Source organism: Salarias fasciatus, chromosome 15, assembly GCF_902148845.1.
Source record: "Salarias fasciatus chromosome 15, fSalaFa1.1, whole genome shotgun sequence".
Lineage (NCBI taxonomy): Eukaryota > Metazoa > Chordata > Actinopteri > Blenniiformes > Blenniidae > Salarias > Salarias fasciatus.
In genome coordinates, this window is record NC_043759.1 from 26,855,910 (window position 1) to 26,880,529 (window position 24,620).

General features: G+C 45.4%; 1 protein-coding gene across 5 annotated transcripts; it reads left to right on the forward strand.

Annotated features, from left to right (window-relative positions):
* The first annotated feature begins 14,595 nt into the window (after nt 1-14,595).
* LOC115401683 (leucine-rich repeat-containing protein 15-like) lies at nt 14,596-22,540 on the forward strand. Of its 5 annotated transcripts, XM_030109967.1 has the most exons (9): nt 14,596-15,341; nt 15,721-15,861; nt 16,405-16,689; nt 17,320-17,508; nt 18,211-18,395; nt 18,467-18,723; nt 21,142-21,262; nt 21,328-21,463; nt 21,533-22,540. In XM_030109967.1, the coding sequence occupies exons 3-9, from the start codon at nt 16,674-16,676 to the stop codon at nt 21,715-21,717; spliced, it is 1,089 nt and encodes a 362-aa protein (XP_029965827.1). In that variant the 5' UTR covers nt 14,596-15,341; nt 15,721-15,861; nt 16,405-16,673; the 3' UTR covers nt 21,718-22,540. The 5 variants fall into 5 exon arrangements, with proteins under 5 accessions (XP_029965827.1, XP_029965828.1, XP_029965832.1 ...); XM_030109968.1 differs by lacking the exon at nt 14,596-15,341 and having other exon boundaries at nt 15,370-15,861; nt 18,503-18,723; XM_030109966.1 differs by lacking the exon at nt 14,596-15,341 and having other exon boundaries at nt 15,372-15,861.
* The last annotated feature ends 2,080 nt before the right edge of the window (nt 22,541-24,620 follow it).

The window sequence follows — 24,620 nt, forward strand, 5'->3', positions numbered from 1 at the left end:
AGCTGGGCGCGCGGCCGGATCTTCGCGCGGGAAACAAGCTGGTGCTGCAGACGTATCACTCCGCCGCGGCTCCGACACCGGCCGTCTCCGTGACTGCGACAACAGAGCCACGGTGAAGCTTTCCAGGTGGTGATTAGTTTTGTTTGTGCGCGCAACTGCTTAGCGCCACTAGCACACTAGCGCCACTGCTGTCGTATTTGTATTTTGGTTTAGTGAAATGGTTGTATTTAATTTTGCATTTTTTTGTGATATGTTAACAAATCTTGACAAATTGTCATTTATTTTATGTTGATAGGGGCAGACATCATAAGTCTCACTTCTTTCTGTTCCTTTTCACTTCTTTCTTTTAAAAAATAATTAAACAAATAAAATCAATCAATCAATCAATCAATCAATCAATCAATCAAGTGCGGGGTCAAGACCAAGATCTGTTTTGGTTGGAAGAACTGTGGCGTGGCTCAGAGAAGACGGCTGGCTGCCATTGAAAGTGATAAATCCCTCTGAGAAACCTGTCACTCTGAGGCGAAACGCAAAGTTGGCTGATGTGTATCCATGCGCCGCGCTGGAGAAGTTCAACAATGCTAGCACAGCCAGTGATCCACAGCCCAGTGAGTGGCAGAATGTGCAGCTATTGACAACCAACCCTGTCTGTTGCCATGATGACCTGAGCTTAGTTTCAAATGACTCCACACTGCCTGATCATCCCTTGCAGAATGAACCAAGTGGCCAGGTAGAGTCATCACAGTCAGTGTTACATAACATTGGTTTGGCTGACATAAACATTGACTCGTGTGAAGTGTCATCAGCTTGCAAAGAGAGACTGGTTAACCTCATTGCAGAGTATCGGTCCATCTTTTCCAGGGACAAGTTGGATTGTGACAAGGCTTAAGGATATCTCCATAGGATTCGGGTGGTGGATGAAAAACCCTTTCGCTTGCCATGTCGGAGAGTGCCACCTACACAGTATGAAAAGCTAAGACAGGTGTTGGATGAGATGGAAGAGCGAGAAATAATCAGAAAATCAAGCAGTGAGTTTGCATCACCATTGGTGTTAGCTTGGAAGAAATCTGGTGATATGAGAGTTTGTAATGATTTCCGCTGGCTCAGTGCTCGAACTATCAAGGATGCTCATCCTCTCCCTCATCCAGCTGACGCTCTTGCAGCTCTGGGTGGCAATGCCTATTTCTCAACAATGGATCTCACATCGGGCTACTACAATGTTGAAGTGCATGAGGCAGACAGGAAATACACGGTGTTCACATCTCCATTTGGGTTGTATGAGTACAACCGCATGCCCCAGGGGCTGTGTAATAGTCCTGATACCTTCATGAGAATGATGTTGAGCATTTTTGGCGACCAGAATTTCTTTAGCCTGTTATGCTATTTGGATGATGTTTTGGTGTTTGCGCCTACAGAAGATTTGGCTCTGGAGCGGTTAGAAATGGTCTTTCAGCGGCTCAGGGCCCATAATCTCAAACTTGCGCCAAAGCAATGCCATTTTCTGCAGAAATCTGTGAAATTCCTTGGGCATGTTGTCAGTGCTGCAGGGATCATGTCTGACCCAGATAAGGTTTCTGCCATCACTTCGTTGACCGAGGTTGATCTCATGGAACAGGGAACCAATATTCCCTCCCAGAAGAAAATTTGTTCCTTCCTTGGGATGGTGGTGTTCTATCAGCAGTTCATTGAGAACTGTTCCTCCATTGCTAAGCCACTGTTTGGACTAACATCAGGCATGAAGTGTCCCCGTGGAAAAGGAAGGAAGAAAAAGATTCCCGAGAAGCTTAGTGCTGAAGATTGGACTGATGATTGCAAACAGGCTTTTCAACAGCTGAAACAGGCTCTGCTGGCTCAAGTTCCATTAGCTCACCCAAACTTTGGTGAGCCCTTTCTACTTTCTGTGGATGCTTCCACCAGTGGTCTTGGAGCTGTTCTATCACAGGTTCAACCTGGCGAATCAACTGCGAGACCAATTGCTTTTGCAAGCAAGTCTCTCAATCATGCTCAGTCCAGATATCCCACGCACAGGTTGGAGTTTTTCGCCTTGAAGTGGGCTGTGTGCGACAAGTTCCATCATTGGCTGAGGGGTCAGTGGTTCACGGTGTGGACCGACAATAATCCACTGACTGACATTCTGTCGAAGGCCCGTCTGGATGCTTGTGAGCAGAGGTGGATTGCTAAGCTGGCGCCATTTCAGTTTGACATCAAGTACATTCCTGGTCCAAAAAATGTGGTCGCTGATGCTCTTAGCAGGGAGCCCTTTGTGAAACCCAGTACCCTGCATCGTTTAACAAGAGTGCCCTATGAGAATTTGCTGGCTGAGGCGGTGGCGGTGTGCCCACATGATGTTCAGGAGGCGTTTCGCTGGTCTGCCCAGCCGATTGACAAACCAACAGAGTGTACCCAGCATGTTGAGTCTCAGTGTACAGCTGTTCACGGTGGAACACTGTCATTGCAGGAGGTGGCAGCTGTTTTTCAAGCACACAGCCAGGAGGATTTTGGTGTGCACCCACAGGCCCTCCTGTTACCCCAGTTTTCCCAGACTGTATTGGCTTCGGAACAGAAGAATCCAGAGATCCTCTCGCATGATGTACTGATGGAGAATCAGCGATGTGATAATGTGTTAAAGCAGGTGATTTTCTATGTGGAGAGGGGCTGAAGACCATCAAGACGGGAACGGGCGAAGGAACCAGTTGAAGCAGTCAAGCTGCTCAAAAGTTGGAACAAGTTGTCAATGAGGGATGGCGTGTTGTATCGAGTAGTGAAGGCCACAGTATCAAAGAAGAAATCATACTTGTATGTTGTCCCATCTTCAGTGTGTTCCAAGGTTTTGAAAGGTGTCCATGATGAAGCCGGCCATCAGGGGCAGCAGCGGACATTATATCTGGCGAGACAGAGGTTCCATTGGCTGGGCTTGAGCAAGGACGTGGCAGACTATGTTCGATGTTGCAGACGATTGTGTGGTGAGTAAATCACCGGAGCCGGAAGCGAGAGCACCTTTGGAGAACATGAGATCATCTGAGCCCCTGGAATTGGTCTGTATAGACTTCTGGACAGCGGATGATTCTTGCAATAGATCTCTGGATGTGTTAGTCATTACGGACCATTTCACGAAGATGGCGCATGCTTTCCTGTGTCCGAATCAATCTGCTAAGGCCGTGGCTCATCAACTGTGGCACAATTACTTTTGTGTCTATGGATTTCCGAAACGCCTCCATTCTGATCAAGGAGCGAACTTTGAAAGCGCTCTAATCACTGAGCTTCTGTGTGTTGCTGGAATTCAGAAGTCCCATACGATGCCGCATCACCCAATGGGAAACGGATCCTGTGAAAGGATGAACCGAACCTTAGGGAACATGATACGCACTCTGTCACCCAGAGCAAAGCAAAGATGGCCTGAGGCTTTGAAATCACTCACATTTGCGTACAATTGTACCGTTCATGAGACTACAGGCTTTGCACCGTTTTCGCTCATGTTTGGACGGATTCCGAGGCTGCCTGTTGACCTGATCTTCAGCTCTGTCCCTAACAACCCTGAGGTCGTGGACTATGATCGTTACATTCAGTCACTGCGGAAAGATCTGAAAGAGGCGATGAGCATAGCACAAACTGTGGCAACCGAACAGCTACAGAGACACACTGATCTGTACAACCGAAAGGTACGTGGGGCACCTGTGGAAGTGGGAGACCGCGTGCTGCTTGCCAATAAAGGGGAACGAGGAAACAGAAAGTTAGCAGATCGCTGGGAGAATGTGGTCTACGTTGTGGTCAGTAAGAACGATGCGAGTCACACTTTTAAGATCCCGCATGCGACCACTGGCCAGGTGAAGATCGTGCATCGCAACTTAATCATGCCAGTGAACTTTCTCCCCCTGCATGATGTGTCTCCACAGGAAGAGGATCAAATGTCCACGGTGACCAGTTCAGTGGATCTTGACGAAGCAAGTGAAATAGCTGCTGACGTCTCTGTGTAGTCAGCAGACTATAGGACGAAAGTGTGGGTGTCTGACCTACTGTCTGTGAGTTCAGAGTGTTGTGAGCAGTTTGAGAAGATAGACACTACACAGCAATCTGACCAGGTTTCTGTCCCACCTCCTGGGATGACAGCGGCTGCGTCATCAGGTCACCAGTTACACCTTGATCTTTTGGAGCCTGATCTGTCCTCGGGGACAGTGAGAACATCGGATGGTGGAGACGCAGACTGTGACGTCAGACTGACGGTTTCTGACAACTCACCTGACCCCACATCACGCACTGACACTCAGACTAAGACTGAAACAGCTGTGTGTGACACTGTGGCAGCTGTTGGAGATGTCGAGAGTGAGAGTCGTGCTCGGTCCAGAGCAGGTAGATTGTTGAGACCTGTTACAAGATTAATTGAGATGATGCATCAGAGAACAGGTGTTGTATCATAAGTGAAGTTCTACGGGTGGGTTTCTCATCCAAATGTATTGTTGAAGATATTTATTTGCATTTAGTGTTTTTTTTTTTTTTTTTTTTTTTTTTTTTTTATGACATTTGGATAAGAGATGTGTCTTAAAGGAATCTCATGTTTTCTCTCCAATTTTGAGGTGAATTACGGTTACGGTGTGTATGAAATGTGTAACAGGCATATTTCTCCCTATATGTGAATATGAAGTCCGGTCAATTTCTGTTCACATTGACTTTTATGAAAAGTAGTGCTGTTGCTGGGTGTTAGTGACTGTGATTTTGTGGTGCCATCCTCATTGAACAAGAATTGGAGGGAATGTAATGAGATGGAATTTTTTTTCTTCATCTTTCTGTATTAACGTGGAATGTTCATGGTTGATGTTCTGGTACCTGGTTTGATGTTGTTGGTGATACATTTTTTTTTCTTCTTCTTCTTCTTTTCATGGGGTGCAAGTGGAATTTAGCAGGGGGGAGTGTAACAGGGAATATATGGTGTAGTACATTCCACTTGCATGATTCTAATCCTTTTTGTGTGGTTCAGTGGCGCCCTCTCCGGGGTGGGGGTGTGTCACATTTTTGTTGCATGTCATCAGTTCCGGAGAGACGCTCACGAGGTAGGTCGCACAAGACCACGCTGGCTTCCAAAACACCTCTTTCAGGAGCGTTTCCATCAACCAAGACATGTGTCAATACATTTTCATACCTAGAAAAAAGAGTATAATGACACACCTGCATGTGATGATTGACATCAATTTGTTGTGTGTCAGGATGGGTGTTTTCTGTTGCTTCACTCTGTGTTTTCAGAATTTAATGCAGTGGTCTGTCTCCTGGTATATCATGTCTTTTCATGTTATTGTTCTTTCTTGTGCCAATTTGTGGTTTTTGGTCTTATTTGTCTTTCAGAATTGACCCAAACCATAGGATAAGCCTAACCCCATGCTAACCCAAACCCTGCCTTAACCCTAACCCTAACCCCCCCTTAACCATTGGATGCATAAGTGGGGTCAAAAACGACCCCAAGGGTTGTGGTTCTTCAATGTCTTTGACAGTAAAAGTTTTTATATTTTCATATTCCAGGTATTCCTTGTAAAGCACGTGTTGCGCGCGTCCAATCGTGGACCGGGGGGGTGGGGGGCGTCCAGTACAGTCACGGGACCGAGGGGGGGCGTGTGTGTGTTGGAATCCAGTCATGGGCCGGATTGGACAGTTCAGCAGGCCAGATTCGGCCCGCGGGCCGCCAGTTGATGATCAATGCCTTAAAAGATGCATTACAGATGTTAACCAAAATCTTTACGTGTCCTGCACGGAATGTAGTACCTGTACTCTTAATAACTGGAATGAATAGACCTCTTTATCTTTCATTTACTGAAGTGTCGTAAAACGAATTCTCGGCTTTTCCCGTGCCGAATAAGTCTTGATATCAATTTATCAAGTTCCTGGAATTTTGATTTTGGGGTTTCTGATGGAAGGTTTTGGAACAAATATAGTAATCTGAGTAACGCGTTCATTTTTATTGTTTATCCCAATCCTAACAAAGGCAACAGATTCCACCTGGTAAAATCATTTTTAACCTGGGAAATTCGGGGGTCATAATTTTCTGACGTAATCGTGGCCAGATCTTCCGGAATATTTATCCCTACATATTTAAATGCTTTTGAATCCCAGCTCACTGCAAAGTTGTCTTTATAGGGAAACGCCAAATGTAATTCTTTGGGTTTTATGGGTATTTAGTTTGGAGCCTGATAATATTCTATACTCCGTCAGGGTTGTGAGCAACTCTGGAAAAGAAATATATCAAAATATCTTCTGCAAACACAGCTATTTTATGTTCTTCCTGGTTAATCATGACTGCCTTCATGTTCTCGCTCTGTCTGATCCATTGACTTCGGGGTTCTCTAAAAGTGGGAAATGACAGTGGTGACACAGGGCAGCCTCATCGACATCCCCTCTCTGACTCAGAAGTGATTGTTAGTCCTCCACTAATCTCTACTTTAGCTGTTGGTTTGTAATAAAGTGTTTTTATTGTCCTAATAAAATCATCATGGAACTGGAATCTCTCTGATACCTTATATAGAAAAGACCAATCAACAGAGTCAAAAGCTTTCTCTGCATCTATGTATTTGTTTATGTGGTTCATTTCCTGTAGTGTTCTTCTCACATTATCTTGAGTTTGTCTCCCTCTTATTAAACCTGTTTGACCCAGTTGAAAAGTATCTGAAAGGATTGTTTCTAAATGTTCAGCTTGAATTGATGTAAAAACTTTATAATCCTGCTTCAACACACTGACAGTGACAGGACACTCCGTCCCCTCACTCTCCTTGAACCTTTTGGACGCCCATAGATATTAGACACACACCGTTCATTCACCATTTATCCAGACTATTGTCACAGTCAGTCAGGAGGAGGTGGTGTGATTCTACAGACTAGTTTTTACCTCTTACAGGAAATCACCTCTCCTCAGGTACAACATGCAGACTCCACACAGTAATCTGTCAGCTCAGGTCAGATGAGTTTATGCTTTAAAGCATTAACCACAATCTGCCACTGGGTGGCGGTGCAGCGCCATGGCAGCATCAGGGATCCTCCTCAGCCTCCTCCTCCTGCAGACTGGTACCACAGGTAACATGGGTGTGAAGGGGGAGGATGGAGAGACATGATGGGGGTGTGGAGGGGGATGAATGAAGGGGACGTGAGGGAGGTCTAACAGGGGAGGAACCATCAACCCAAAGGCAACGGTTCTTTTTTCCAGCAGACGATGGTTGATTTGACTTCCCTGCCTGAACTGCCTTCTGGGGAATAAAGTGTGCTTCCAGCAGCCAGGCCTGACTGGCTGTCCTTACAATCAGCATCAGTCCAGACGGTGGTTTGGTTTCACTCCAGACAGCCCTCAAGCATTTTACACTTCAGGTGAAAGGCCAAAATAGTACTGCTCTAAAACCCCGATGACACCTGCAGGAACTTTAAGATGTTCTGCTTTAAGGAAAGAAAAGGTGTTCTGGTATCTATGGTCTGGTACTTGTTCATCTGTTTTAGCCAGGCCAGGTTCTTAGATCACACATCAGAGTTATGATGTGAACTCAGTCCAGGACGTTTGGGTTGATCACCACTTCCTCACAACATGTGGAAAGACTGCCAGAGACCGATCACCATATTTAACCTTAAAGGTGCATTAAGGAGTTTTACAACCTTAAAAATACTTACTTTCCACCATAAATAGGTTACACATTTTTAATGATGTGTACAATGTGTCCTGACATATTCATTACAAGTTCCTCTAACAGCGCTAAACTGTCACTTGAAAGTCACAGTGCCGGTCCGGCTCCAGAGTTTTTTGGGGAGAATTTGAAAGGAATGACATAATGCACGCTCCGGCTGTTAGGTTTCGTTTTGTCCGCCATTACTCCGCCAGATGCTTAGTGAGCAACAACTGAGCAGGAGCTTCCAGAAAGTAAGAACAGACTGGCTTCTAGCACTGCCACAGCTCCACACAGACTCCACCAGGGAAAAGAAACTTAAATCTTACTTGAGCGCTACTAAAAGAGCGAGGAAGGAGTTCCCCTCTTCCGTGCACGCGAGCCACAGGCACGAGTTTTTCACTAATCGGCATTACGCCCAAGGCCTGCAGGAGGCGCTCTTTCGCATAAAATGTGCAAACTCCTAAATGCACCTTTAAAGTTATCTAGAAAGAGTGTATCAGGTTTAAATTTAAATATCATGGTTGCTTTATGGTGACTCAAAAGTCTAACAATGCCAAAACACACACTTCCTGGTTCAAGAACTTTCAGTTTCTGTATTTTAAGAATGAAAATTCACACAAAACAACAATACAACAGTGTAGTGGTCACCAGTGTTGCCTCATGGTGAGAGGGCTGAATGTTCAGCTCCAGGAGTTTGCATGTTTTTCCTGTATGCATGTTTCTGTCTCCAGGTATTTCAAGTTTTCTCACACTGTCCAAAAACAAGGATTTCAGGTTAATCTGGACAGTGATGGTTAAAAAGGTGGACGAGGGATCAGAAGTTCACAGGTTCAAACCCACAGCTGCTCCATCACACCTCAGTTTGATGATTGTGTCATCATGAACCAGAAATCTTCACATGGAGCCAGTCAACATGATCAGATGAAGTGAGGACACTGAAAGCCTTCAGGACTGGATTCCATATGAACATACAGTTAAAGAATATGAGAACAAAGGTCAAATGTGTCACCAGACACCTTCTCACCATGATCCATACACTCCCCCCTGCAGTCCTCTGGTTCAGGTGTCTAGATTCCCACCATGCAGGTCGTTGCTATGTTCCCTTTCTGCTTCTATCATACTTTAGATAAGATGTTTAACGATTTCCCGTGAGCCATGAAGTAAAGACTTTACTGTTAAAATTGACATTATGTATTTAATATTAACTGCTGAAAGTGGATCTTCACTTACTCTGCAAAGCATCACATCCCCCCCCCCCATATTATCTGTTTCCTGCGTGTGCTGGAATGTCTGCTGTGTGAAATGAGAAACCCGAGTCGTGGAGCGCTCACTGCTCCACACCTGATCTGGTTTCACCAGGAGTCTTGACCTTGCTGCAGTGTCCTTGAAGATCTTTGACTCTCTGGCTTCATACAGTCAGACGTGCTCTCTGAGATTTAAAATGAAATAAATAGAATAAATTTGAGCAAATATGATGACAAATTCACAATTGTCTTCTATTCAATTCGAGTCAATTCAATTTTATTTCTATACTTCCAAATCTGTAACAGGTCTCAGATTGAGAACCCATTAACAGATAAGAAATCCTGTAAAACAGGATGAAAAGATGAGACAGACGACCGATGCTTCTGGTGCAGTCTGGCTTCTTCAGCAGAATCTATTTACAATTCCCATAATATTTTCTTTCTTTTCCATATTCCCATATTTTCAACATCATATCAAAAGCACAATCACGGTTGATCACCAACAGTAACAATTCAATCCTGTTTTCTTCTTGAAACAACACAATATCATTTTACCACAAAATATGAGCTTACATCCAGTATAGTACTGCATTAATATGTTCCTCTTCACTCAGATTAACTGTTTTATCACTCAGATCAAATCTAAATCAATGAAATGTAACTTATTTAACCTTACTTTTAAGTTGAAATTAATGACACGAGTGTATTACTCTTAAATCTTGGGAAGAATGTATGAGCTGAAGACAAAATTGATCCATTTTTAACCATTTCAAACAATCATGCAAAGATATTACTGTAACTCATAACTTATTTACACAATCAACAACATACAAATCCATAAGAATGATATTTAACCTAAAACAAAATGTGCTGGAGCCATAAATTAATACAGAATCCTGGTCACAAAGAAAAAACTACAACGCAGCGCCATATTCTGCCACATGTGACGCACGAAGGAAACACGTTTCCCATTCATTCAAAAAACACGGTCAAATCTACTGAAAACATGAACAAACTCAAATGATCATCTTCTTCAAACATTTAATCACAAGTTTGAGTAAGTTTTATGAATATATTCACACTCTACTAACCTGTAAAACGGGATGAAAAGATGAGACAGACGACCGATGCTTCTGGTGCAGTCTGGCTTCTTCAGCAGAATGAGGAAGTTAATACTTCCGTTTACACGGAGAAGCAAGGCGCCACTGCCTCCTACTGGTGGCACTGAATAAGTGTCTCATAAATGTAATTGCCTCACATGACAAGAATTTTCTTTGCTCTTAGAGGAAGCAACAATTAATCATTTTGGATTACATTCACAAATCTACAGAAATAATACATTCAAAATAAACAAAACTTCATAAAATGAGACCGACATTTAATGAGCGTCACACAAATAAAACACATTTGTTTCAAGATACTTTTACGAAAAAAAAAAAAATCAACATGAGAAAGAGGAGGAGTTGGTAGAAAGACTTTTTATCTTCTTTAACCCTCCTATCATGTTCCGGGTCAAATTGACCCGTTTCAAAGTTTGAAGATCTAGGAAAAGTATTTAAAATTATTTTTTCAGAATGAAACTTCTTCTGCTTGCGTTAATTAGTGTGATCAACATATAAAATGAAAATGGGTCATTTCACATATTTGCAACCACCCCCGACATCTTTTTTATATGACAGAGATACTGTTCGGGTCAATTTGACCCGGCAGTCAAACTGGATGGAAAAGGGTGTCAGAAATGTCAGATTATTTCTTCATTTGCATTGAAACTGTGACACATACTTCAACACAATCACACACACACACACACACACACACACACACACACACACACACACACACACACACACACACACACACACACACGTACAGGTGTTTTGACTTTTGACAAGAACCATTTATGTTCTCGCAGGAAAACTCTCTTGAGCTAAATTCTGATTGTAATGATTCTGATTTTGAACCACATGAGGGGATTTATATTCCCATTCCCCCAAGCAAGACATTCATGTCAACAAATCGTAAAAATACAGTGGTGCTCATCCCCAAATTTGCATCAGGCAGACCTGTCTGCAGGAATCATAAAGAGTGCCAGGGCCTGCTACTATGGCAGTGACTGGTGTGACAGACATCAGGTCAGCTGTTGAGCTGGTCAGGCTTAATTCAGAACAGAAAATCATTCTGGATCTGGACTAATGTAGGACTGAGGGGTGTTTTTGGGGAGAAGTGGAAGGAGTTGGACTAAATACATTCAGGAGTGTATTTGGGGCTCCTCATCCTGACTGGGGTCTGGAGGTCAAAGGATGAATCGACAGCCAGTCTGTGGGATGCAGAGACAGGCAGGACCAGATTTTGAGCCACAATGTCTCAGGAGACTTTTCACATTTTCTCCAGAGTAAACCAATTTGATAATCCAAGGACAAGGGCTGGTAGACAGGAGAGACAACCTGGGAGCTGTGAGGACAGTGTTGGACAAGTGGGTAGAACCACCTCCACTACTCTATAACCCAGACCCTCATGTCACAGTGGATGACAGGCTGATGGCATTCAGAGGTCACTGCCCATTTAGGCAATACATGTCTTCCAAAACAGCAAAATATGGGCTAAAAAACTGGGCAGCATGTAATGCGAACGCCATTGAACATGCTGGTTTGCACTGGAAATCCAGTTGAAGGAGCCCCAAAGGGAAAATTTCAAATGTTGTTTCAATGTCATCTAAAACTATTGTTGTATTTGTTGGTCTTTCAAAAGCAGTGAAGTGGTGAAGCAATTAAAAGAAATGCTTGAACATGTATTTTTTTCAGAAAAAAACGAGTGAATTATCCTAATTGAACCACTACCTGTGAGAGGTAAAGAACACCATTGCAATAAATATTGAGAGAATAGTGAGTAATGGAGTTAATAATGACAGACTAACAATGATTGTTAAGATTTTTTTGGTTTTGGACATCTTTTGGATAGTTAAACATGCACCGGGTCAAATTGACCGGGGAACATCATTGCTGTTCCTAAAAAATGAACATAACAGGAGGGTTAACATTTGAAATGGTGTCATTTGATGTTCCAGTTTCATAACTGACTTCTGATGAGCATTTCTCAGTTTGTGATGAAATTCAAACTGACTTCCACATTGAGTGGAGCTGTTGGAATTGCACCGGCAGACCATCAGCAGTGCAGTCACTCCCGCCGTGGCATCGATAAGCACTGGGTGTATTGACAGGAGAGGTTTGGGGAGACCCTGCTGGAGGACGGACTCCATCAAACCCCATCAGGCGACTATTAGCTTTGATCTGATGGCCCAGAGCCAGAGCTAACAAACGCTTCCACTGGAGGAACGCCATCCAGAGAGAATGACCATCTGCTGCTGGGGGAGAGGATGTAAACAGCTTCAGAGGGAAGGAGGGAGGGAGAGAGAGAGGGAGAGACACAAAGAGAGAGAGAGGGAGGGGAGGAGGGAGAGATTTTGATTTTACAAACCTTTATTTACAGTGAACTCATTCTGTCTCCTTTTCACAGTCCAGTCAGGTAAAGTGTTCAGTGCATATTCCTCTTCACAGGACAGAGTATCACGGGAAAATCAGACACTGAAGCCATGAGCAAAGTACAGTTCATTATCTTTAACCAAACACATCACATCTCCATAGCACCTCTTCTGCTGGGAGGTTTTCAGGTCGTTCATGGCTTTATAAAACAAGAATGTCTCAGGTGCTTCAGAGAAGGGACATTTCTTGGACACAGCATGACTAAGAACAGACAGGAAAGCACAGGAAGCAACCGCTGGTTGTAGAATCCTCCACTGGAGGGAGGCAGTCCGTCTCTTCATGGGCGGTTTGTGGAGGAGCCTCCACTGTGGCTTCATCAGCTGCTGCTGCTCTGGCCGTCCACACCGTGGAGGCTCTGCTGCTCAGTCCCTTTTTACTGAGACATTTCACGATGTTCCTGTAGAAGGTCTTTTAGTCCGTCCTGTGGAGGTTCAGTGGTTCTGTGTCTGCTCCAGTCAGCAGAGATCCTCTCAGCTCCCTGAGGTCTGGACGGAGAAGGGTCTCTGGGAAGAGATGGTTGGTGTTTGGTTCAGCGGTTCCTCTGCTTTACTGTACCAAGAGGCTCCTCTCTCCTCCAGACAGCCCTGGTCTCCAGAGCTCCAGGACCTTGGGAGCCAGCCTGGTGGACTCGCCCCCCTGCAGACGTTCAGCCTCACCCTGTTGATGAGGGGTTCCTTTAACAACCACTGCAGAGACTCAGGATCTTTACAAACATTGCTTTTTTTAAAAAATAATGTCCAAGTTTTTAAAATACTCTGACAAAAATGGAGGAAACCATTTAAATTTAAGTTTAAGTTCTGTTATAAACAGGGCAGCAGCCAGTCCCAGGATTCCCTCTGCTGTGGACGGACCTGGACACCTCTCTCCACAAACGGCTCTCAGGACCGACCAGAAACCTCTGAGCCCTGAAGGTTCTGCTGGCCAGGTGGATGAGACCCTGTACCCCCCTGTCCCCATGAGCCCCCGCCCACCCTGTCCCCTCTGCTCTCTCGGTAACTAATAATGTTCCCACTAGAACCAGGTAAAAACAAACCTTCCATGCATGTGTGTGTGCCTTGTGGAGTCGGGGTTCCAGGGAGAGTGTGTAGAACATACCAGACAGTGCACAGCCTTGGTGAATCCTTCTAAACACACAGCAGCACACAAACACCACTATTCTTCAGTACACTCTCACTGTCATGATGCAGAACCTTGATCTGGGCTATGAAATCCACGCCGAACCTGAACCTCTGCATGATGTTCCATGATGCGGTCAAAAGCCTTTTCCTGATCAGTTAAAATAAGACCAGCATCGATGCCAAGAGATCTGGAAACCTCCAACATGTGGAATCAGGTGGATGTGATCTACCATGGACCTGCCGGGTCTGGTCCCGGTGGACCACCTGCTCCACAGCCTCTCTCAGCCTGGCTGCCAAGGCTTTGGACAGGATCTTGTAATCGGTGCAGAGTAAAGACACAGGGCGCCATTCGTAATGTCCTGCAGGTTTCCTTTCTTTGGCAGGAGGATGATGACAGCTCTAAGGCAGGACACTGGCAGAGAATCTGAGGACAGACATTCATGGAAGACCTCCAGCAAGTCCTCGCCAACGATGTTCCAGAACGTCTTACAGAACTCTGCAGTGAGGCCGTCGATGCCTGGAGACTTTCTCCCCTGCATACTCTGCAGGGCGTCTTGGATTTCCTTCACATGAGGCCTTTCCAGCTGTGAGCTGGTCTCTTCTGAGACCTGAGGTGGTCCACTGCAGAACCCGTCCAGCAGGGAGCCGTCCTCTCTGGACTCTCTGGAGTACAGTGCTGAGCCGTCAGGCTTTCTCTGCTGACGCCTATCAATCATTTCCTGCTGTCTTTCCAAACTATTGGATATCCAGCATTCTGCCAAAATGTGCTGCATGGAGAACAGAGTGTGTGTTGGCAGTGTGTGAAACCAACACACTTTACCTAGATGTCACGTTATCAAACTGTATAACGACACTTCTTTGGTGGAAAACAAAAATGTTTTCACGATGCGGAGGAGGAACAGTTGAGCCCCATGTGGGGCAGAACAGAGGGTGTCTCCTACCAACGCCGTCACTGGCCGGCTTTTTGTTGCAGTGGTACAAACCGGTTCTCATCTCTGCTCCACTCTGTATCTCTGTGAAGGCTCATGACACTCTTCCACTGTGTGTGTGTGTGTGTGTGTGTGTGTGTGTGTGTGTGTGAGCCAGGTTTGATAGAGGATCTTTCTTCTTCTTCTTCTTCCTCTGCTGATAAAGGAGTGGGTCCAGTCAGCTCCGCTGTCTCTCCATCGCCTCTCTCCTCCGCCGCTCGTCTCCATTAATCCTCATGTGCTGCACATCCAGCTCTTCCCTCCATCGCTCCGTTTCTTCTGGCTCTTCTCAACTCATCAGGCTCCTCCACCCTGAATTCCTCCGCCTCTCTCCAGACCTCCCCCGTCTGCTGCTGCTCCCGCCCTCTCTGACTCCTCAGTCGTTTCATTGTTGTGTAACAGAGAACGACATGTTTGGCAGCTCCTCTGCTTCCCCCTCTCATATGGAATCACAGTCCTGACCCACTTCCACAGGCAGCCCTGCTGCTTCCACATGTCTGAGGAACAGTCTACTGCCGGAGAGCGTGGCGAGGACCTGACCACCTCGCCCTGCCAGCACGAAGCAAGCATGAGCACCGAAACACAGCTGGGCCGCTTGGATCAGTGAATAATGAATTAGAATTAAACTGTTAGAATCTAACAGTTTCATATAAAGCATGCAAAATAAAGCTCCTGTTGACTGTACCCAGCTGTCCTCTGCCATATATCTGTACATTCCCTCTGCAGTGAGAGGAAATGACCCGTCTGTGGTCAGAGGTGGATCTTCACCATCCAGTTGTCTCAGCTGATGTTGCTGGCCGGAATCCACAGAAACCAGACTACAGGGTGTGAAAGTCTCCAGACGGTACGGGAGTATCATCCATGCTGGACGTGAAGCCTGCAGCGCGCCCTGGCAGCGCGATGCATCATTCAGCTCAGTGATTTATTTAAGGCGCCACTGGCTGCAGGGTATTATTAGAAGCTTTTGTATTTGTGGTTTACTCTTGATGCATATCTGCCAAGAACTGCTCCGTCTCTGTAACTTCACATTTACGTTCCGTTATGTTATTGTCTAAGATGGTTCAACATCACACCAAACAGTGCTGACTACATTTAGTCTAATAAATATTATTCCAGTTCCTGTTCTCATTATCCACACGGTTCTTCGTCACTGAGTGATCCTGCAGCTCATTTGCTTTGTGATGGATGAAACCTTTTAATTACTTTCTGCTGCTGCCTTGAAGACAAAACACAAGTCAAAATATTCTGGAGCTGCTGGTCGGAGACAAGCAACAGATTTTATTCCTTGCATTCCTGGACTGGTGGTTCGCTGTGGACGCTGCTGGTGTGACGTCGTCTTCATCCAAAAATGATTCACCATCTCCGTAAGAAGATATAAGCTTAATGTCAAAGTTGAAGCAACTGGTGATCAAATTGGAGTTTACAAAGACATCAAGTTGACAAAGGCTGTTTGTTCTGCTTTCTAGTGTCATCAAAGTTTCACCTGCTGTTTGCACTGAGTTTACCAGGAAATCATGGCAACAAGTCACCTTCCTCTGATTTATGCCCAGACATCACATTAAAATTTACTGGATCTTAAAACTTTTCAATCAACAAATCACCAAACTGAATGTATTCATCAGTCATCCCAACAGAATGAGTCTCATAATATCTCTGAAAACTTGTTTTCACCTTAAAAAAACAGTTCTTTCTGCTCCCAGAGAGAAACAAAGTCCAGAGTGATGTGAGTGTAAACGTATCCAGGAAAGCAGCAGCAGCATGAACACACACCGGCAGCGCTGATGTGTCGGTGTCCTCTGGATCTGGGCCATGATCTGCGGCTGCCACATTTCTCTGGACTCTGTGACTTTGCAGGAGTTGCAGCGCCGGAGTTTCACGCCCTGCTTTCACTGTCTGCTGGTGTTCAGGCTTCGCCGCCACGCCGTCACACTCCCGAGTCTTTAAAGCTGAGAGCCGCTGCCTGGGTCAGAGCACAGGAGGAATCCTGCAGTCTGGTCCGCCTGGAAAGAGCCCCGGATCAGAAACAGACTTTGTGAAGCTGGAGAATCAGAGTTTGGCGCCTGGTGGCCGGTTAAAGGCAAACCCATCTGACTGACCCTCAGTCCAAGCCAGGCCATCGGGAGGAAACCTGTGCTGTCTGAGCAACATTTGCAGGATCGAGAGTTTTTCAAGCAGGATGTCAGCCTGTTTCAGTAAGTATGAAGCAGCTGTGACATGAGCTCCAGCATCCTTCCTCCCGCCTGACTCCTCCAGTGAAATCAGCTTTAACGTGAGTGGGAGAAAGCAGCAGCGAGGGAAGTTATTTAAAACAATAATCAGGCATTTGTTTGTTTGTTTGCTTGTTGGGAGTGTCACCGCAGTGTGTAGGCACTTGATTTGTTGCTCTGCAGTCCTTTTGATGTTTGAAGGGATTGTCTCTGCACACGTTGGGCTTGAAATGGGATTAGCCACGGATGCACTCCTGATTTTCCACAGGCTTTTGTGTTTGGCAAAATAATTTAGGAAACTAGTTTTTCTGAATGTGCTGCCATTGGAAGTTCTAACTTCAGTGTTCCTGGGGAGGTTTTAGAGTTTTAAAAGGTACAATATGTATTATTTTCAGTATACAACTCATCATCCATCCATCCATCAGCGTTCAATAACATGACTGCAGGGTGTCTGTATGTTAACTTTTCATTCCCCTTCTTTCATCGCAGCAGGTTGCAGTTTAACAATTCTGTCAAAGAAGCAGCTGAACTAACTACATTATATAGTGGATATCAATGTTTGTATTTAGTGCAAAGTGCTTTACAAACTCTACAAATTAAAGCTTCAACTTGCAGGGAGACTTCCCCGGTCGCCCGTCTTGATGCTGGCGTTGCTGTGGACGGTGCAGACGATGGACGCCTGTCCGGATTCCTGTAAATGCTCCAGGAAGTCCGGGCCGGAAAAGTCTGAAGTCAACTGTCATAAGAAGGGTCTCCGTGTCTTTCCCTCCCAGCTGCCCAGTGACGCCTGGATCATTCAGCTGGGTGAGCCATTCTGTGGATCACTTGTTGATGCTTGTCTGTAAAGCTGGACGAGCAAAGTCAAGATAAAGATTTCTAAATTCCTGTTCAAAACAGCCTCATTAGAGCACACTGCACTTTCAGTGCATTTCACGGTGGATCAGATAAGGAAAGGACCAAGAGAAACATCACTCAGGAGTGTTTCAGTGAAGGATTCGGCTGTTTTTACAGCAGACAAACTGCTGGAAACGGTTTTGTTTTCATGTTTGCCTGTGTCCACCACGGAGGGATTTAATGGACTCCGACTGAAACCCCACCAGCTCAGGATGGAAGCTGATATCATGAAGTCGGATGTGTTTAAATCCAACCTGATTAAAATAAATTAGCCACAGCAATGCACTGTGATGGATGATCTGTCACAAGTTTGAAGCTGTGGACAAAGAAAGGCAGAGATAATCAGAAAAGATCCACGCTCTAATCAGGAGGACGACACAGAAAACACCCAAAATAATTTAATAGTGGAGCCAGGTGAGGAAAAACCCCTGACGACAGTCACAGCAGCATCTCTGCTAAAAACTGAGCCGATCGGCCAAACCGCTTCTTAAACTGCATGAAAAACAGTTTTTATCTACTATAGATCAGCTTCTCTGTGTGTGTGTGTGTGTGTGTGTGTGTGTGTGTGTGTGTGTGTGTGTGTGTGTGTGTGTGTGTTGTTCATGACACCAGGGGAGAACGGCATCACCGACCTGAAGCCTCACACTCTGAGATCAGTCCCAAAGATCGAGAGTCTCAACCTGGAGCGAAACGCCATCAAGTCCATCCATCCTGGAGCGCTGGCCGGAGCCGAGCAGCTGATGCTCCTCAATCTTTTCGGGAACCACATCTCCAGCCTTCCGCCCCGAGGCTTCCAGGTAAAGAGCCGCCATGCAGGACCTCTCCGCTGAAAGCAGAAAGCAGACAGACCGGCTTCCCGTGTCTGCAGGAGCTTCTGAACCTGCGCTTCCTCATGCTGGGCCAGAACCAGATCGGCACTTTGAGACCGGAGATGTTCAGCGGCATGAGGAACCTGTCGGACCTGGACCTCCCTCTCAACGCGCTCACCCTGCTCCCCTCCGACGCCTTCAAGCCGCTGATCGCCCTCAAAGTGCTGGACCTGTCGCTGAATCGCATCCAGAAGATCTCCCCGAAGGCCTTCGCCGGCCTCAGACAGCTCCTCTTCCTCAACCTGGACAACAACAGGTGGCAGAAACTCGCTTCCTCCAGACTGTCACAGTTCCTCATCAGTGGCACTAAGAAGCACATTTTCAACTCTGCAGTTCAACCCGGGCTTTTCCCATCTTGATCAGAGGATGTTCACAGAAAAGAGGAGGAGTTTACAGCGTCACCTCAGTATTTTGGCGTGTCAGGGTTCAGAATCCTCACTGAGCTTAATTTACTTTTAAAAATGTACTGTAAAAAAAACCTCTCCATTGTAGTGCCTTGACCTGGAACAGCATAAAACTATTCAGCTGTTATCAGAAAACAAACTACTATAAAGGGCTTACATGTGGATGAGTGGCGTTCACTGCAGACTGCTGACTTTTACTGGTTACTGTCCAAAAACTCTGATTTGGGCAAGCTGGGTTTTTTTTTTTATTTTTATCTAATCTATTTAATCAGTTAATTTATTTATCTATTCATAGATCTATTTGTGGTTTTTTTGTGCATTTCCCTCATCGACAGTGAAAAACAGAAGGACAAATATCATTAGATCAAAAGAAAGTCACAGATATGAAATCACAAACTGAGCCTTTATTTCATGAAATAAGAACAGAAATCACTTTATTTCCATTGCAGTAAATCAAAGAATGTTAAATGTGCTTACTGTTCAGATTCAAAATCCTTTTTTGACAGAAATAAAAGTAAAGTTTAAATGTTTTTTGAAGATGTTTCAAGCAATGTTTTTAATTGATAAATTTACATAAGAAAACTGATGAGGCTTCATTTCAACACAGTTAAAACACATAAGAGATTTCTTTTCAATATGAATTGGTGAACTACTTCAAAAAAATAAATACTAATTATTTCTTGCACATAGATGACAAAAAAATTACATTCAAATAATTTTAAAATGAAGTTTAAAGTTTGTGAAGTGTTTCAAGGACATCAGTGCAAGTTTACCAGACCAGCTGAACTGGTCTGTAAATAGAGTAAACAACAGAATAATGAACATCAAATAACATTTACTCTCATTTTCAGTGTCTCTGTTTTTAATCTTAAAGCCTCTAATGAATAAATCAGTGTTGGTTTCCTGAAGTGAGGCTGGAGTCTGGATCCTCTCAGTCTGGCTGCTCTGCAGACGTTACTGCTGCTCTTCACTGAGACAGTTGTGCTGCTTTGACTTGATTCCTGCCGTCTGAGAAGACACTTTACCACCCAGTTGATCTGAAACAGGTGAAACTAAAACAGGTGAAGATCTTCTTTGCACAGAGTGACGGTTCTGAAAGACTGCATGATCCAGGAAGCAGCAGTGATTCCTCCAAATGCTTCTTCAGAACTCTGCTTAGAGACTCCAAACCTCTCAGTGGGTGAAACGTCCCCCACGTCAGAGGTTTATGGATTTTACACACAAAGTGAGAGTCAGGTTCTCAGTGGAGAAACAAGCCCTCCCTGTTTTCTGACCATCGAGATGCCTCGCTGCTGGTAACTGACATCAGTTTTCCTGAATCAATCCCTCCTGCTCTCTGGAAAAGTCCTCTTGATTGACCAGTCGGTGGTAAAAGAGCAAACGTTTCCTCCATGAATGTGTCGCCATTGAAAACCTAATTCATGTCCTAACTTTCTCCTGATCAGACTCATCAGAGGACTTTTATGAATCATTTCACAGCCCAGAAATAAAAACTGCTTTACAAGAAGAACTAAAACATGAATAAACAAGAGTTTAGAACAATCAAAGCATAAAGCAGCTGAAGCCTCCTCTCTTCCAGTAGTTTCCTGTAACTCACACATTAAATCTCAATATTCATCTGTGTGGTATCTTTCACAAAGGACCTGTTTGATAACTAACACTCACTTCACATCCCAGCATGCCACCTGCTGCCCACCGTCACATGATCTGAACCAAGGAGAGTCTGACTGGCTTTCTGCACCAGTCATTCATTAATTGGTTCATTCAACTGCATGTTTTCAGATGTAGAGAGAGAAAATACACAACAAACAGTCCTGATGAAGCACTGAGCGCTGGAAACAGATGAACAGAAAGGAAATCTATCAAAGGTCTTCATCAACATCACATTAAGAATGGCTCAAACTTCTAAAACTGGCAGTAACGTTTCTATAATGTTAAAACAGCGCTTCACAGAAAGAAATATATGTTGAGCTGTATGAATTGCTTCAGCTTTTATTTGATGTTTTAAGAGGTTTTGGCTCCTCAGACGAACTGGATTTGTCTTAAAGTGTGTAGAAATGGTTCGCCTGGCTGTTCCTCTCAGGTTCACACAAGGAAAACTGAAGTATGATCACAAACAGCTTCATGTGGTGTGGAGCTCTGCTCTAATATCAGAATAAAAGACACAGAAATCTGTTTTCTGCAGAAATGAAAAACAGCAGATAGACGATAGATCAGATATTCAGCTCTACGCTGATGAGCTGACGTCTTTATTCTCTGTCTGAACCCAGCCTGAAGACTCTTCCCGCCGGCGTCTTCAGGCCGCTGCGCTCTTTGGAGATGTTGGTTCTGGACAACAACTTCCTGTCCACGCTGACGGCGTCGGCTCTGGAGGGTCTGATCAACCTGCAGGTGAGAAGCCCCTCATGTGTTCATCAGTTCACCCTGCAGCTAAAGCCCTCCGCCGTGCGCTTCAGGAGCTCTACGTGAGGAACAACCAGCTGGAGCTGCTTCCTGCTGACGTCTTCTCCAACATGCCCAGACTGTCTCAGCTGGCGCTCAGCGGGAACCGCCTCAAGACCCTGGACGGGACCATGTTGGTGAAGATGCCCGGTAGGATGAGGACGAGCGGCGTCCGCCCCGCCGTCCGGCGGCGCTCTGACGTGTCTTTCTCCGCCTCAGGGCTGAAGAAGCTCGACCTCCACGACAACCCCTGGCACTGCGACTGCCAGCTGGCCTCCCTGGTGCAGTGGATGGGGCGGACCGCAGCCACGCTGTCTCCGCGGGACGCCGTCAAGTGCGTCAGTCCCCCGCAGCTCCGGCGCAGGAGCCTGGGCGGCCTGCAGGAGGACGCGCTGGTCTGTTAGACCGAGGCCTCCACATCTGGACCAAGAGCGCAGACTACTGGACTTCTCTGTTCACTACATTTGGTTCATCTCTTCTAAACCTCGTCGGGTAACAGACTCCAAGGTTTTGTCCCCCAGCAGCATAGAAGGGAACTCGTCCTTCATGTGACCAGAGGCAGTTAGCTCCTTTAACCTGCTAACAGCTGCACGTCTCTGACAGGAAACATGGCTGACAGAAGGCAGAGTGTGGCGTGGGCGTCTTCCTCTGCCGTAGATAAAACCGGAGCAAACAGGAACAACACCACAGCAACACGAGCAGGATGTTTCAAACAGCTGGAGACTGAACATCCTGAGGCTCACCTGGAAGCAGAGAGGGAGGCGGACGTGCATCAGCTGGAGACTGTAGGCAGCCCGGTCTGAGACAGTCTCCACTGGAAAACAACTCATAACACACTGTTTTTTACTGAAAGTGGAATAGAATTATTATATTCTACAAACAGAAAAACAAGGCCACTGAAATATATGCTTCAAAGCTGTTAAATAACCAGTGTGAGCCATGTGAGTGGACTTTTAAATCTGAAATTTCATTTTAAACTAATAAAAGAAAGAAATCACTGAAGGTCCAACACTGTAGACTGTAACAGTACAGGCTAATATTTAACGATCTGCTTGATGTTAATCCTGCTAAAGTGTCAAAAGCTTGGTTTTCAGCTGCATGAAGAGACTCTGGAAGAGGAAAGTTGAGTGATGCTGCAGCAGGTCTGCTCCTCTCGGTCGGAGCTGCTTTTCACCTCACAGAGGATCGGCTGGAGTCGGACTCCACCCGTCTGCTGTCCGACGCTCCAACTCCTCCGAACAGACCGACGATGGAGCGAGAGAGCAGCTTCAGGACGCCGACATGGAGGGTGGGAGTGAGGCGGGGGGAGGAGCTTCACCAGCATGGCCTCTCATCAGCAGAACACTGTTTCACCAGAACCTCCACCTGTTTTAAACCTGCTTTGAACGGAGACAGAATGAAAGCAGAGGGACGTCGAGGCTTTACTGGAGTCTGTAGCTCCTGGTTGTTCTCCATTCACCGTCCTTCCCTTTAAAAACCTGTTTCTCTTAAAGAACAAGGCCTGTTTTTACCATTCAGCCCCATAAGCAGCATCTCCACTGTTCACAGAATGTAAAGATTTCACGCTCTGCAGAGTCTCTGATGAGCTGAATTTAGACGGCGGTGGGTAATACGGCGAGGACGCATCAGGCTCTTTTCCTTTGACATGACGACTGTGTTGTGTGTGTTTTGTTCTCTGGCATTTCAGATTCCCTGCAACATGCGACATGCATTAAATATCACGTTTTATGCTTTGATGCAACACTATGTTCAACATTTGCGCTCTGTTTAAGTTGAATTATTCAGGATCTTTGTGGACAGACGGGGAAACATTCTGGGCAGACAGAAGACTCTATACGCTGATGTTAATAAACCGGTGAGCATTTCACCTCTACAGATCCCCCCATGACCAGTCGCCTTAAAAATATCAGTAAATAAGATAAACGTTGCATTTGATTGGTGTATTCATGCGAGGGTTTGCTGCTCAGAGATACTGTATGTCTCAGGGTCATTTGGACTGTATTTCAGTAGAGTCTCACTGAAAGCCTTGTCTGAGGAGCAGCAGGGTGACTGATGTGGGCGGGGCTTATCCACAGGTGAATTACCACATAAAGAACAGACCTTTCTGTGCTCTGGTTCTGGAATAGCTAAAGCGGCAAAGACGCACAATATGTCAATTTAATGTCTCCCAGCAGCAACATGCCTCTTTTCTGCTGCTAACAGGAGGATTTCTGCCTGATCTGCTGTGTTCGCTGCACTGCGCTCCAGTCGGCTGTGTTTACCCACACAACGTTTCTCCACAGCCGCTTTGTGCAACAACTAACAGGAACGCTCAGCGAGACCTTCGTCTGCCAAGGCAGCGCTCTACTGGACCCAGATAAAGAGCTGCTGGAAGCCCTCCCTCTCCCTGGATTCTGGCATCAAATGAAACGTTTCGTTATTTTCTGGAGGCGTTTTTACATTTTCATTCCTTCTGGGTCTCATTGAGTCGTCCATCTTCTTACCTGAGAGAGATCCGCCGGGCTTGAGTTGGATTGACGAGTATCAAACCAGCAGCCAGACCACCTTGTTGCTGCCTTGCTGCAGAAAACTGCATCTGTTTAGTCCAGACAGACACCAAAGTCATGCACAGGAAGAGTCACTCACGTTCTTTAAGTCAAGTATGACGACAGATAGAGACTCCTGTCCAAGTTAACGTACTAATTAGACTGGAAAGACGTGCACAAATCTGTGAATATGGTTGATAGCATCATTCTATGGAAGTTACAAGTAGAAAAAACTACCAATGACAGATATAACATACAGTATGAAACATGACTGGGTCCCTCATGAATTTCACTGACAGAGCAGGCTCAAACTCATTTTACAATTTTATTTAGCAGACGCTTTTGTCCAAAGCGACGTACAACAGTGGGACAGTTCAGGGTTCAGTGTCTTCCCCAAGGACACTTCTACATGCAGACAGTGGGAGACAGGAATCGAACTCACAACCGCCAGATTGTGGGACGACTGCTCTCCCCACTGAACCACCACCGCCCCATTTAATTACAGAATAGAATAGAATAGAATAGAATAGAATAGAATAGAATAGCTTTACTTTTATTTTCTGCAGTTTATTCAAAACCAACATGAGCAGTCATGAAGGAAAAAAGTGGAATCTGAACTTTCTTTGTGACACTGACTTTCTTCAGATTTCCATTCCTCTGTCCGTCCGTCTTTTTCTGCAGTACAGAGACACCAAAGACGTCCAGACGTCTCCGTCCAACGTCTTCCAGCTCTTCTGGCTGGAATCAAGTCTCTCCCTGACCAAACCAGAGATATGACCTCT